This window comes from Herpailurus yagouaroundi, unplaced genomic scaffold, assembly GCF_014898765.1.
Source record: "Herpailurus yagouaroundi ecotype Mexico unplaced genomic scaffold, PumYag 203, whole genome shotgun sequence".
In the NCBI taxonomy this organism is placed as follows: domain Eukaryota; kingdom Metazoa; phylum Chordata; class Mammalia; order Carnivora; family Felidae; genus Herpailurus; species Herpailurus yagouaroundi.
This window is the reverse complement of record NW_024412434.1, coordinates 16149334-16165847: the sequence shown is the minus strand read 5'-3', so window position 1 is coordinate 16165847 and position 16514 is coordinate 16149334. Positions and strand designations below refer to the sequence as shown.

General features: G+C 36.3%; 1 protein-coding gene across 1 annotated transcript in view; it reads left to right on the top strand.

Moving 5' to 3' along the window:
• Positions 1–16514, top strand: part of MALRD1 (MAM and LDL receptor class A domain containing 1) — a 747899-nt gene that overhangs the window by 385089 nt on the left and 346296 nt on the right. The window contains exons 24-25 of the mRNA XM_040451270.1: positions 13723–13968; positions 15566–15723. Of these exons, the coding sequence (XP_040307204.1) occupies positions 13723–13968; positions 15566–15723 (404 nt within the window). The remainder of the gene's footprint in view (positions 1–13722; positions 13969–15565; positions 15724–16514) is intronic.

Genomic DNA, 16514 nt, shown 5'->3' with positions numbered 1-16514 from the left:
TGCCTCCCTTTGTATTATTCTGAATGATCTTGTATCCCTATTATTATAATTGCAGGATGATTTTTGTGTTCTAAGGTTGTATCCAGATTCATTGTACTAGTCTCTCCTTATATAGGGTGATTCAATTAATTTACCCATTTGGCCCCTTCAATTCTTATGGAGAAGAAACAAAATATTAAAACATATCTATGCTAATCTCTGAAATCATGTTTATTCATTATTTGACGTGTGTACCAACTCATCTGAATTTAAGACACTAAAAGACTTTCTTGATACAAGAGGCTGGAGTTGGCCAGATGAAATCTTTGGTGATTCTAACATGTTGACTCCTCAACCTGTTTTTTCTTGCACTTTGTTGAAAGATTCTCCAGCAAACCTGAATTCAGTGTACTCAAGGTTCCCATATTCATGATAGTTGCTACCCATTCAGTGTTAAACAAAGGGTTCAGATATTCTTTCCCTTCTCTTTACCACATAAAGGAATGGAACAATCATAGTCTTTGCATTATTCTAAGAGTCACGAGTGGGAACAGCAACAAAAACAGGGGCATAGTGTGTGAATTCCCAGCTCAAATGGATATATGACACTAGGGCTGTTAGCCCTTCCCTGGAGCATATTGGTTTGGAGTGGCTTAATCAGATTAGATGACTGATAAAGTGAGATAAATTGTCCAGCCCTACCACAACGCCATGACAGATGTTCTGTGTACCAGTGGTATCCCCTTCATAAGGTGATTTTTATAATTACATGACATAATATATAGCAAACACCTACGGCAGGGCCAGACAGAATTAAATACTTGATTATTATGTTATTGGCTATTATTATTTTATTATTTGTTTTGTACATATTTGATAAATTTTAATTAAGTTAGGGAATCTGGAGTCAGACATACTAGATATAATGTTGGAAACTGCACTTAAACTTTCTTTTTAAAAATTTTTAAAAACTTTTTAAATGTTTATTTTTGAGAGTGTGTGTGTGTGTGTGTTTGTGTGTGTGAGAGAGAGAGAGAGAGAGAGAGAGAGCGAGCGAGCAGGGGAGGGGCAGAGAGAGAAAGAGACAAAGGATCTGAAGCGGGCTCTGTGCTGACAGCAGAAAGCCCAATGCAGGGCTCGAACTCACAAACCGACCTCACCAACCTGAGATCATGACCTGCGCCGAAGTTGGATCCTCAGCCTACTGAGTCACCCAGGCTCCCCTACACTTAATCCTTCTTATCCTTAATTGCCATTTTTGAAAACAGAGGTAACTAAAATTGTGGAAATAGCCCAAGTGTCCCTCAACTGATAAATGGATTAGGAAGATGTAGTATGTGTAAATATATATATATACAATGTATATGTGTATATATGTATATGTATATATGTATATGTGTATACAGTGTGTGTGTTTGTGTGTGTGTATACATATATATACAATGTATATATATACATATATACAATGTGTATATATATATACATTGTATATATATACATATATATACATATACATACAATGTGTGTATATATGTGTATATATATGTATGTGTATATATATACAGTATATATATACACTATATATATATACTGTATATATATATATATATATATACACACATACAAACACACACACACACACACAAAGGAATATTATTCAGCCATAAAAAAATGAAATCTTGTATTTGCAATGACATGGATGGAGCTAGAGAGTATAATGCTAAGTGAAATAAGTTAGAGAAAAACAAAAATCATATGATTTCACTTTCTTGTGGAATTTAAGGGAAAAAAAGGAGGAAAAAAAGAGGGAGAGACAAACCAAGAAAGAGACTCTTAACTATAGAAAATGAACTGATGGTTACTGGAGGGAAGGTGGGTGAAACAGGTGATAGGGATGAAGGAGTACACTTGTTGTAATGGGTACCAGCTGTTGTATGGAAGGGTTGAATCATGATATTGTACACCTGAAACTAACATTCTGCCATATGTTAACTGGAATCTGAAAACTTAAAAAAATTTTTTTGAGGTAATTAACATTTCTTACAATGTTGTTATAAGGATTAGAGATAATATTCATAAAGTACCCAGCGAAAAGCATAGCATGTAGGAGGTGATTAATAAATAGTAGTTATCATCATGAAAAAGTAGTTTTCAGCCACTTTTACATTGCTCTGTGGTGATTTTACCGACATCGTTTATACATATGCGAATTCATGTATGTAATACTCACATGCATGCACAACATACACATTTGTATGTAATATGTGTGAATTATGTAACACACACCCATAAATAATGTGTGTGTATACACACATACACACACACAAATACTGGAGAACACTTTTACTCTATTTTTGATAGTACGTTTTAAGGAAAAAGAGCCCTCCTAATCCTGTTTAAAAGAAGTTTGTGCTCTATTCATTATGAATGATGAATACAAAGTAAAAAAATATATACCTTGAAACAAATTCAAATATAATTTATCACAGTTAATTGTGAACATACTGGAGTGGTATGTAGGCATACAAATACCATGCATTTGTTTCGCCTCCTTTTAACAGAATTTAGCTTAGGTGACTTGTTTTCTTTTTTTTTTTCCACTTTGAATTAGATAATTGTCTTGGTTACATTACATAGAATTTGTTTTCACCAGGTCGGCAAGGTTTAAAAATGGAAATTGCTTTGTTATAGATCAAATTATACAAAGGTATTATTAAATTGGGATTGTGATTGTAGAATTCTGTCTACAGACATAATAGGGAAGTCTTTGCTGAAAGTGTTAGAAATGCATATTTTGAACAAATTGAATAGCTGCTGTTACTATCTAAAACAGAAGAAAGAAACCCAGAAATGTTTGTCAATTTTAATCACAGTAAATAAGTCAGAGGTGATTGATTCTCTTTCTCTAATACCTTAATTCTTGGCATCTCAAAGTTCAGCAATCCAGACACAGCTCTATCCCTGTCATTTTTGTCCAAAAACCAAAATGGCAACTTATCTTCTAGTGAGCCATCTCCTGGGAATCTCTCATTCACTCACTGATACATGCACCTCCTCCTTGCTTTCTTCAGTTCATTCATTTGTTCCTTCATTCATTTCTGTGTGTACCCAGGAGAATGTCTAGTGCACGCTTTCTAAGTACATGGTAGTTTCTATCCCCCATGGGCCCCGTGGACTAGCAGTGGGGATAGTCATTATGCACATAACCATGTAGACAAGTACGATGCTGGATGTTACTAAAGTTGTGTAAAAAAGAGTTACCTGGTATGGTGAGAGACTGTAATGGACGGTGTTGACCAGTCAAGATTTTTGCAGAAAGTAGCTATTGAGCTGAAATCTGCAAGATTTTCAAGGAGAGATTTCTAGAGGCAGGTGGCCCAGCATATGTAAGGTATCTATGGTTGGAGGAGCTATAAGAAGGTTAGTAGGTTTTTGTTGTGAGGAGTTGAGAGGTACCATGACAGGAGATGAGGCTGGAAACATGAGTAGCACACAGACTCTGAGTTGAATCTGTGTCCATTAGCCCATTAACACATTTGATCTTTATCTTAACTCTGGTAGGAAGCCATTTAACGACTTTCAAGCAGCATAGTGATCCAATTTGCATGTTGAAAACTACTCTGTTTACAATGTAGGATATGAATTTCAGGAAGACTAAAGTGGATGCAGAGCAATCAGTTAGGAAGCTGTTTCATTAGTCAAGGAGAGACATGAGTTTCTCTCTTGAGAAGTGCGTGATTCAGGAAAATTTATGAAGTAAAATAGGATGGTGTTAGTGATTGATTGAATATGGGAAATGAAGGAGAAACAGGGATTGAGGATGACTAACTCAATTTCTCCTGAATTCTTTTACCACTACCTACCTTTCTCTCTTCTACCTGTTGCAGTTCATACTCCACTATAAATTTAGTACAGATCTTAGATATTTCATAGAGTATTTCATTCCTTATATCTACTTTTCTAAACTGGAATTTGGTTCTTCCTTAATTTCGCCATTTCCTCCACGGCCCCCTGGAGTGGAGAGCGTGCAGGCTTCCACTTGGCATAAATCATGGTTTCCAGAAAACTGTCAACATTCTTGTCCCTCAGTCCAGGTTAATACTCATCAAAGGAACTTCAGCCTGGTTTGAATTCCCCAACTGTAACTCTACTACTTGAATCCTTCTTTATCGTAGGTAGAGACCCTGGCATGTTGTTTTTAAATAAAACAAACGTTTAATTAAATACACACATGTAGTATTGTCAAAGATGGGCTAGATTAAAAAAATTTTTTCTTCTGACTTCCGTTTTTATGTTCTGTTCTGTTTCCAGTGGAACCACTTATTTCCTATGTATCTTTCCAGAAACATTCACTAAATACACCAGCATGTGTGTATCTTGTGGGTGTGTATGTATTCCTCCCTCTCACTTTAAAAATATTGTCATTTATTCTATATACCAAGTACATTTCACTTGTCTCAAGAGTTTAAAATATTTAAAGAAAAAAATGAAATTATACAGTAATCACCAGTACTAGAAAAAATATGAGAGAATTGCATTTACTATTGGATTGCCAAAAAACATAAAAAGGAAAGATTGACAAAGTTGACTGCATAAATGTACAAAATATAATTTTCCTGAAGTGTTTTGATCTTGAGATTTATCCCTATCTCATACTTCTAACTCTAGTTCCGTCTCATGGTAGCAGCTCCATTTAAAATGTACTTAGAGACATAACCATTTCTCTTTAAATATTCAAAGCCTCTATCAGGTATATTGAAAAACAATAAAAGATTATCATAATCACTGGAGAAAGAATTTACTCGACTGTCTTCGTGTTATCCCTGGTAGTTGAATTTGAAACTTCAAAAAATAATTATTTTTAATGCTCAAACTCATTACCTTACATTCTTAAATATGATACACTAGAAACCCAGGTACACAAATTGTTCACCACCAAAACATCAGAAATTTCCTCCAAGTCAGAATCATGAAAGAATATAGATTTTTTTTTTTAAATAGACCTTTGGATTTCTTGTTTTAGTGCTTTTACAGCAGAGAATTAGAACTAGTTGAATGTTAGCATGCAATGTTAGCATAACATTTCTTAACTGTTAACTATTAAAACTGGGTAATTAAAAAACTGAGGAATAAACCATTGTTTCTGGAAATACCTTTTTGAATGACAGGAGTGGCAATGTAGTGTAAGTTTTTGCCATGACGATCAAGACTGTAGAAAGTGTCCTTTGAATATTTGACTTGGAACCTTTTGGAATGAAGATGGAAACTGCAGGAACAGTATTTGAGCCAATTTGCAGTTTGTTTTCAGTCAAGGGCTGAGCCCAGGGCTAGTGAACATTGCCTAGGAAACATAGAAACAGAGTCCACTGTCCTCTGAACGAGAGCCTCAGCCACATTGCAGTAGTAAGCCAGTTGGAACTGTGGTAGACCTTTCTCCTCAAAGCTTAGGGGCTTCTTTTCTGCCTAGACTTCCTTCTATGTTTTTCTTGTTTTCTTAATGCAGATCACAATTCCTCTCCCTGTTTTCTTTGTCCATTCCTAATGGCTAGGATTATATTTTATGGAATTTCTCTCCACACATTACCTCCTTTTGTGCTAACATTAAAGTAAATGCCATAGCACCTTCACATTTTCAGGTTTTTGCTGCAAACTACTAAGGGTAAATATATAGGGGCTTTAAAAATAACAAATATGAAGGCCTTTGAAATGGTTCAGGATCTCTCAAAGCAACTGGTCTACCTTTTTTTTTTTTTTTTTCCTAACCTGCCACAAGAAAAAAAAAAAAGAAGCACCATAAGAGTTTTATATTCTATCCTTATATCTCTTAGAAGGGTTGGCTGCTCCACAGAACTCTCTTGCTACATAAGTAGAATTACAAAGTGAGAGCAAAAAAAGCAGCTCCTGGAATCTGGGACCCAGCCTACTACTGTATCATTTAGGCTTCAGTGTTGCTATGAGCTGGTGGTTCTCCTGTTGAACATGAACAATTTCACAGAACATCAACGTCGGACAAAGCCACTCTGGAACCATGGATCACAGTAAAAACAAGATCACTTTTGTAATTGTGACTGAGCACAGATGATACACAAACACTGTCCCAGCCACAGAAATGACCAAACATCCCTGTGTCTTGACTCATAGGAGTGTTTCCAACCAATAACAACTTTAGCCTATTCTAGTCTTCCCTTTGTTAGGTAAGAATCTTTAAGGTATCCAATCACATAATTATTTTGCTTCCTGATAGCACCCAATCTGGATCAAAACTCCATTTCCTTCGACCCTCCCCCAAAGTAACCTAGCCAAAGCCCTAATCCCATAAATCATTTTTCATGTGCTCTCACTGAATGGCCCCATGGTTCCCCATGGTATTTTTTCTCCATCACTGCAACAAATGATAAACCCAATTTTATTCAACTACAGTGTGCCTGGTACTCTTTGGCTGGAAGACAATTAAGAGAGAATGGGGTCAAGATTATGGAGTCCTTGTGGGCCATTTTAAGAACTTTGGCTTTTACTCTGATTGAGATGGGATGACATTGGAAGGTTTTATTTTTTTAACTTTTTAACTTTTATATTTTTATAAAATTTGGGGATAGTTTCCAATTCACGGAAATATTACAATAACTATACAGAACTTATATTTCATACAGATTTGCAGATTATTATCAGTTTGCCCTTTTATTTTATATATAATCTTACTTTCTTTCCAGTCATCTCAGAGCAAGTTGCAGATATCACCATGCCGTTTTACTTCTAAATAATTCATTGTCTCTTTCCTAAAATAGAGGACATTCACTTACATGTATAATCAATTAACATTGATAAGTGTTATTATTCAATTTATAGGCTTCATTCATAATTTATGAATTTCCCTCAAAATGTCCTTTATGTAATTTTTGTTTTTTGCCTGGTTCAGGATCTCTTCAAGAATCATACACTGCTTTTAGGTTTTAATTATCTTTATATTTCTTTAATATACAGCAACTATTAAGCCTTTCGTTGTCTTCTTTGACATTGACATGTTTGAAAAGTATACACCTTTTATTTTGTAGAGTATCCCTCAGTTGGTGTTTGTTGATTTCTCCTTATATCTAATTTCAGTTCATTCCTTTTTGGTGAAAATACTACATTAATTTGTCACCTTTCCTTGAAAATCCATTAATCGTGTTTCTCTTTTTAATTTATTTTAAGTTTATTTATTTTGAGAGACACAAGGACAGCATGAGTGGGGGAGAAGCAGAAAGAGTGAGAGTGAGAGAGAGAGAGAGACAGAGAGAGAGAGAGAATCCCAAGCAGTCTCCACACCGTCAGCGAAGAGACTGACGCAGGGCTTGAACTCCTGAAACTGTGAGGTCATGACCTGAGCCAAAACCAAGAGTCGGATGCTTAACCGACTGAGCCACCCAGGTGCCCTGATCATATATTTCTGAATCCATTTCTGAATGATATATCCTGATTCACTGGTCACTTTGTCTATACATAAATCAGTACTACACAGTGTTAATTATTATAGATTTATAGTATTTATTGAAATCATGTGTTGTATATTTGATAACTTCATAGCTAATCTAGGTGCTTTACCTTTTTGTATATATTTTAGAATCATTATGTTAATTTCTACAAAATCCTACTGATGATTTGATAGAGGTTATATTGAAGTTATAGGTAAATTTGAGGAGATGTGAATTCTTAACAATATTAAGGTTTATGATCCATAAACCTGATATATATGTCCATGTAATTAGAGTCTCTGTCCTATCAATATTTTGTAGTTGTCAATGTAAAGGCCAGCTATCTATTTTTTTTTAATTTATCCCTATAATTTCATGTTTTAAAATGCTCTTTTAAAGGACTTTTAAAAATTTCAGATTCTGGTTGTTTACTTCTAGCATACAGAAATGTGATTGATTTTGTATATTGATGACATATAATCTTGCTAAAATTATTTGTTATTACAAGAGCTTTCTGTAGATTTTGTATTATTGTTAGATGAATGTATTGAGCACATTTATGCTTTGCTTTCTTTGCCTGATAATTCCATCATCTTCTTTGTATCTATATTTACTTTTATTGACTAACTTTTTTCCTGGTTATTGATCACATTTCCCTGCTTCACAGCCTAGTAATCTCTAATTTGATGCTGGAATTGTGAATTCTCTGTTGCTAAGTGTTAAGGCTTTGTATATTCCTTTAAAAATAATTGAACTTTGTTTTAGAGGTACTTAAGTACTGTTTGGGTCCTTTGTGATTTATTTAAAACAATTTTTAAAGACAGGTTTAGAACAGAAGTCAGCATTTTTTTTAATTTTAATTTTTTTGAAGTATAAACACAGTACGATATTAGTTTCAGTTGTGGAACACAGTGATTTATACATTACAAAATCTATAAAAGTATAATTAATATACATTACAAAATGTTCACCACAATAACAGTTACCATCTCTCATCATATAAATTTATTACAATATTATTGATTATATTTCCAATGTTGTACTTTTCATCCCTGTGACTTATTTATTTTATAACTGGAAGTTTGGGGGCACCTGGGTGGTTCAGTCAGTTAAACATCCGATGTCAGCTCAGATCATGATGTCATGGTTCGTGAGTTCGAGCCCTGTATTGGGCTCTGTGCTGTCAGTGCAGAGCCTGCTTCGGCTTCTCTGTCTCCTTCTCACTCTGCCCCTCCCCTGCTCTCTCTCTCTCTCAAAAATAAATAAACATTTTTAAAAAAACCTAAAAAATAATAACTGGAAGTTTGTACCTCTTTATCCCTTTCCTCTTCACAAATTTTTTTTCTGTATTTTTTTTAACTCAGGAAACTTAAGTCTTCTTTTTATTTATTTTTATTTATTTATTTTTAAAAGTTCTTTTTTTTTAATTTTTTTTTCAACGTTTATTTATTTTTGGGACAGAGAGAGACAGAGCATGAACGGGGGAGGGGCAGAGAGAGAGGGAGACACAGAATCGGAAACAGGCTCCAGGCTCTGAGCCATCAGCCCAGAGCCTGACGCGGGGCTCGAACTCAGGGACCGCGAGATCGTGACCTGGCTGAAGTCGGACGCTTAACCGACTGCGCCACCCAGGCGCCCCTTAAGTCTTCTTTTTAAAGTAATCTACTGTAAAAACAAGTTGAGGTTAAAAGAATATGTTCAGAGAGTGAATATGTTCAGCTGTGCAGGCCATATGGCCTTGATTGCAACTACTTAACTGCCATTTTAGTGTGAAAGTAACCATAGATAATGTGTAAACAAGCGGGCATGGCTAAGTCCCAATAAAACATTATTTACTTAAACAGGTGGTAGGCCAGATTTGGTCCCAAGACTGTAGGTTGCCAATCCAATGCATAGTCTAGAGTCTATTTCCTTCAAGAGTTACTTTGCCCCATACTAAAATGTACCCTTCTGGAATTCATACTGAATGCCCTGTGTATTCACCAAGGACTCCACTCACTCTGGCTGGTAGAAACTCAAAGTTATGTAGCCCTTTGTGGACTCTGGTAATTTTTTCAGTTTATACCTCCTAGTTATTATTCTCTTAGTTGTTCTCTGTCTCTCTTTTTGGATTTTATCCTACAAATATAAAAGCTAGAATTCAGACAAAGACTTAAGCGTCTCTTGATCTCCTTTTCTATATAGCTCCCTTTCCTCCCACAACCGAACATTGAAAATTTTAGCTGTCCCAGACTGTATCTCCTCAACTCAGCGTTACTCCATTTTCTGATGGGCTGACCCTTGAGAGTTACAGTCTAGAACATGCTTCCATGCAGAAATCTAGGGGTGATCATAGGATGTGTCTTTTTTCATTTTTCTAAGGGATCACCATCCTGTGTTTCCTGATGTCCGATGTTTGAAAATACTTGTTTTATATGTTTTGCCCTAGTTTTTAGTTGTTTATTGCCGAAGGATAATTTCATACTTTATTACTGTTTCTTACTGTGCATATGCTGGGAGCGGGTCTTATTACTTACTTTGATACTCAATTTGTCTCTGATTTGGCCAGTAAGTTTCTCTAAAACCTGGCTCCTTAAACCTTTCATCATAATGCTGTAATATTTGAGTACTTTGTTATTTTCTGTGACAAAGAATATCTAGGCTCATCTTGAACATTTTTGCTCTTAGCTCCAAATAGACCATTTTCCCAAGGAGACCTGGTTCCTTTTAGTGGGGAATATTAATTAAATAGAGTTTGGGACAGAGGAGTGATATTCAATTATGTTAAAATATCACATGGTTCTTTTTTATTTAATGGACCTTAGGGGTCACGGGTAGGACACAAAGATCAGAAGGGAAAGAATTGTAATAAACTCACATAAAATGTTGGTTGCTTGGACCGAAATAGTAATTGTGAAGGAAGATTGCATATGAGTTATGATATTAAAAATTATGTATATATATATATATGTGTATATATATATATGCACACACGTATATATGAGTTATATATATATAAACTATATATATATAAGCTATATAGACACACACACACACACACACACAAACATATATATAGCATAACTCATATGCTATGTATGTGTATAAAACTTGGGCCCATCCTCAGTTACAAGGTGGACCTCCATTCAAACTTTGGTGCAGATGTAGGGGTGCCTGGGTGGCTCAGTCAGTTGAGCCTCTGACTTCAGCTCACATCTTGATCTCATGGTTCATGTGAGTTTGAGCCCAGTGTCGGGGTCTGTGCAGACAGCTCAGAGCCTGGAGCCTAGTTCCCATTCTGTGTCTCCCTCTCTCTCTACCCTCCCCTACTCATGCTCTCTCTCTCTCTCTCTCTCTCTCTCTCTCTCTCTCTCTCTCTTTCTCTCTCTCACTCTCTCTCAAAAATAAATAAAATCATTTAAAGAAAATTGATAATGAAATTGGGTTCAGATGTTAAGACTGACGATACTAAAAGGATTGAAAATGTCTATTACATAATTAGGCTTCCTGGGACATTAGAGTAGCTTCAAAGCATGTCTAAAAGTAGTTTTAGAGAGTGAGAAGGGAAAACTGGCGTAGAGTTTCATCGTGGTTGATGGGACTGGGGTGAGAATTTCTGTGCACAGGTAAGGATTGCCATAAACCCAGTTGAGGAAGTCTGTTCGCTGGAAAAGTTTGAAGGGGAAGAATCAGAGTTTGCAGTTAACATCGTTAAGCTTCAGATGTCTTTAAGATTTATTTACATTGTAGGTTTTTGGCTTTTATAATTTGTTCTTTTTTATAGAAAGAAAGTGCCCGCTAAGAAGGTCTCTGCCTAATTGAAATAAGAATGTATTTTTACTAAAAATCAAAGTTATACAATTGCATAAAAGCTTTCATATCACAACCACTTAAAGATATACACTCTACCTGTAAGTAGCTGGTTTCTTTGGATGAAACAACAGGCATGGAAAATAATTTGGAAATAAGTAAATAACATTAACTGATAATTTTCCTCGATATTTCGCAAAAAAATATTTTATGATAGCAGTGAAAAGGGCTCTCTGTTCAAAATTTATCTTGTGTAATAATTGAATTGTTGTGTTTTTTTTAAATTGTGTAGCTATTTATGTTTTAGAAATGTAAAAAATAATCTTAATTTTTATGATTCTATATTGATTGTGTAATATATTGGGGTCTATGGTGTGTTTCCATTTTGAAACATGTTCAAAATATTTTCTTGTTTGTCTTGAAAGAATTAAATTTTAGCTTGATTTGGTGTCTTTGGAGAAAATAATCTTAGAAACCAGTTTTGCTTTTACTCCCCAAACAAATTGGAATTGACAAATCAATACAAATGCCAACTTGTGTAAAACTAAATGATCTAGTAATTTTGCAGATTCTCAACAGTCCCCTGAGAAATAATGCATCTGGTAGTCAACACCACCATTTTTGTTCCTTGGTGGGCTTGTCTTGTGATAGTTGACTTGTATCATTGCTCTTCTTTTCAAGTCAAGAGATTTAAAAAATAGATCAGAAGACAATAGACCTGTGTCCAAATTGCACCTCTGCTCTTGAAAAATCATCAAGCCATTTAACATCTATAATCCTCATTTATTTTTCATCTATAAATGAGAGTTAATGTAAGTGATATCCATTTCTGTGTAGCTCAAAAATGCTTTAATGTTATGATTCTGAGTCAAGTTCTGTGATTGAAACATTAAAGGTCTTTTGCTTACCCCCAATCTGCTAAAACTGAGTTGGGAGCCTAAATAAAAATAGCTGAATCCCACGCTGCAAGAAAGGAAAATGTTAGCAATTAACCCAGACAAAAAAGTTTTGTTAAAGGCAGAATGCATGGTTGAAAGTTATTTTCAAAGGCTTTGCAGGTGTAAAGGGCATTTAATTAGGCAATTTTGAAGAAACAACCCAGAAACAGCTTAGCACACAAAATGGCTAGAAGCCTTTGGAATACCATTCTTCTCCCTAGCGGTTTCTACATGGCATCCCACCATCTCCTCCCACTTCTTCCCTCTTAGCCATCTATTTTCTAAAATGTGAGACTGATCCAGGACATAAAATCTTCTTTATGAGATTTTATCAGCAGGAGTTTCCAGCTCCCAGAACACCTTCGAATAAATCCCTGAGTCACCTCCCAGCTCTAATCCACACCAGTCCTCAACCACCAGACAACACCAGGCCCTGGAAGCTACCATGTAGAAGTGAAGTAGGGAGGCATTATCAGCTTCTCTCCCTAGATGGTGGGGAGGACAGGAAGGAAGAAAATTTCTGATGCCATAGTGTCATAGAGCAGTTGGGACGTGGATATCCCAAGTTGGATCTTTGAACAACCTTTCCTACTGAAATATTGGGACACTGGTGCTTATGCTCTGTTGTAATACTGGAGCAGGATAATAACAATACCTTGAATGTGCATATTGAACTACTTTGCTCTTTCCAGAGCACTGTATTTCACACATTCATTTATTTGACTAATATTTTCTGATCCTCTACTCATGGCCAGGCACTGTTCCAGGTACTGGGGATATAAACAATAGTCTCTTTAGTTAGTTTACCTTCTGTAGGTTTTACTGTCCTTTTTTTTTTTTTTTTCTTCTTTTCTTTTTAGAAAGCTCTTCAAATGTAGGTATGATCCAAGTCTCATAACTGGGAAGTATCAGTACCAGAGTTCAAACTCAGATCTTCAAAAACATTGCTTTTTATTTTAAGCTTTCTGGGAAAAAAAGTCTTTATTGTTGACATTGCTTTGTAGGGGAATTGCTTCTAAAATTCGAAACAATTGACAGGTATATATGCATTTTGGAGAAAAAAATCTGTTAGAAAGTTGAATATTACTTATATATTCATACCCCTGCTTCTGAGAAAGTACCATATAAGTATTTGGCTTCTGATAAATATTGAAATGCATGGGTGGTGATGGAATTTACTTCCAAATACACCATAATACATAAGCTCTTAATACCCTAAAGATTTTGTTTCAGGCTAAAAAATGGAAAGCCACACTTTGGCTTTCAGATCTAATATATATTCTTGAACTCAGCTACAGGAAATGCTCTATTTGAGGAGTCTTGGGGTACTTTCCTCGATCAGTAAAATGATACTTGATTTTTTTTTTTCATTTTGAATAATCCTTGTGCGTGATCTATTGGCCGGAACCCTGAGGGAGATTAGAAAAGAGATGGGGGTCAGATAACTCAAACTCTTAAGAATACCATGTTTCGTTATATGTTGAAGTGAATCCATTTTACTAGCTATTAACCTCAGTGATGTGTTAGTAGTGTCTCCTCATCTTCATTTGTTTTCTGTTTTTTAGGTCCCTGCCCTCATGGCAATCGGGAATGTCAGAATGGCAAATGTTATAAACCAGAGCAAAGCTGTAATTTCGTAGATGACTGTGGAGATTACACTGATGAAGATGAATGTGGTACCTCCTGTACTTTTGAGAAAGGCTGGTGTGGCTGGCAAAACTCCCTGGCTGAAAACTTTGATTGGGTTTTGGGGGTTGGCTCTCATCAAAGCCTACGGCCTCCCAAAGACCACACACTCGGAAACAAATATGGTAGGTTATTAGGCTGTTACAGCAGTCCTAATCATATTCACAGTGAGCATCTCATTGTTTACCCAACAGCAACAGCAACTGGAGAGCTCCAGAGAGACTACCATAGTACCATGGCCAGCAAGTCAGGCATTTCACAAATATATTTGTCTCCTGGGACTGCTATCACAAATTACCAGAAATGGAAACAATAGACATTGTCTCACCCTTCTGGAAGCTAGAAGTCTGAAATCCAGGTCTCAGTAGAATTGGTTTCTTTTGAGGGCTGAGAGAGAGAATCACCTATAGCATGCCTGTCTCCTAGCTTCTGGTAGTCTTGGACATTACTTGGCTTGTAGATGATGTTATGCTGTGTCTTCACATTGTCTTCCCTCTATGCATGTCTGCCTCTATGTCCAAATTTACCCATTCATTACGACACAATCTTAGTGTGGACTAGGGCCCCCCTGATGACTTCATTTTACTTTGGTCATCCACAAAGGCCCTATATCCAAACAAGGTCACATTCACAGAAACTGGAATTAGGACTTCACCATCTTCGGGGGGACACAATTCAACATATAACAGGGAGCAACCAAATTTTAATATGATTCTGATCATTGTAGATACATGGTAATATCGATAGAGGCACCTTTCCTCAATTACACGTGCTTATAATTAGTATCGCTGAATTCTGCCACTTATTTGATCATTAGCACATCATGTAGCTCTTCAGATTTTCAAAATTCCCATCTGCATATGGAGAGAATAAAGTTTTCCCTGTGTACCAAACAGGGATTACAGAAGCGAGATGACATGTATGGAGGGAAAGCAATTTGAAAACTAGAAGTGCCATGCAGTTGTAACCGTAAGATCACATATGTCAGAAGTGTTGGGAACGCCTCATTTTTGCAGTAAGTAGATGAGGTCAAGTCTCAGACTCATTGGTCAAAGGACAGAGGACGTTAGCAGAATGAAGAAAGGACCCTGAATTCCTGGATGCCACAGAATAAGAGAAGAGGTATCTAAGGGTGGAAATTCCACGGGCCTCTGATAAAACAAAGCCATCTAAGCCAAAATAACCACAACAGAGAAAGGAAGGTCTGGGTCCCATGCAAGGTCTGGGTCCCACTCAGCTCTACATATGTAAAATGTTTTGAGTCTTAGATACATAAGTATAATGTACCTTTCATGTTACATATTAAAATTCTCAGCATTTTATTTATATACTCAATAGATGAGTGAAGTTTTGAAAAGTACATCATATTCCTTTATTCATATTTCATAGGTAGTATCTTCCCATTGTTTTACAAGAACTCGATAGTTTGAGGAGTCCATTATATGATTTCTGTAACTATCTTGTTGATTCAGCGGCACAAATATCCTGTCAGATCGGTTAATTTGCATACTGTGAAGTACTTTGCTAAAAGCACAGACAGTTGGAAATTGTTCTGTCAGTGAGCTAGAAGCAAGGCTATTAGATTTTCTTTCTGTTTCAAATGGAAATGCCTTTGGCAGCTCATATCATATGAAATATAATTAAAAACCCTAACTAAGATGGAAAAGCTAAAATGATCCCCTCGTTATTTCTGTCCTGTGTGAATGCTATCCTTGTTCCTAGGGCACTTCTTGTATCTGGAGGCTACTCCGGTGGGCCTTCAAGGCGAAGAAGCACACCTCAAGAGTGCTGTGTGGCAGGAATCCAGTGCTGCCTGCACCATAAGCTTCTGGTATTTCATATCTGCAAAAGCTACAGGGTCCATTCAGATTCTCATTAAGGTAGGGTATTCATCTGTGATGCCTCTGAGCTTAGAGAGGCTTCCTACAGGCAGCACATGGCCAAAGGGACTTTATCATAGTTCTGCTAACTTGGCCAGAGGAAGCTTCCTTTCATCACGGGGAGCTTCCACTTGTGGTTCAAATGCTCGGCGGGGTTTGATAAGCGGGGCATGGGAACTAGCTTTGAGCTCAACATCATACCCTGTGGTTATGACTGAATCCCAGAGTCTCCTCTTATGATAACAGTTAGTCTAAGACTCATGAATTTCTCCTTTCTGTTTGGGCATCTCCTTCCCTAGCCTTCTCAGTAAAAGAAAATAGATTATTTGTACATCTGAAAGGAGAGTGACTATCCATTTTAACTCCTGTGTGAACGATCATTAAGGGAACTAATATTAGACATTTTGGTTCTAAGCACGCAAAGGACTGAACCCACTCAGGAGCATGATCAAGGTGTGATTACATTGAACCGCTTATTAATGATGACACAATAATGCATTTTCTTAGTGAGGATTAATTGGATGTTTCTGTCAGGGCTTTAATTTAGTATAACAAAGTGACAGTGTTCAGGGAGCAAACTAACAAAGTATATATTAATATTAATAAGACTTGGTTCATATACCTTTATTCTTTGGCAAGTTAAAACGGCAGCAAAAAAGGAGATGAGCATGCGTGCATGTGTGTGTGTATGCGTGTGTATGGCTGATTGTGTGTGTGTGTGTGTATGCGTGTGTCTGTTCATTTCTAGAATCTAGTTAGAATTCTGAGAAAACTCACTTTAAAAACACACT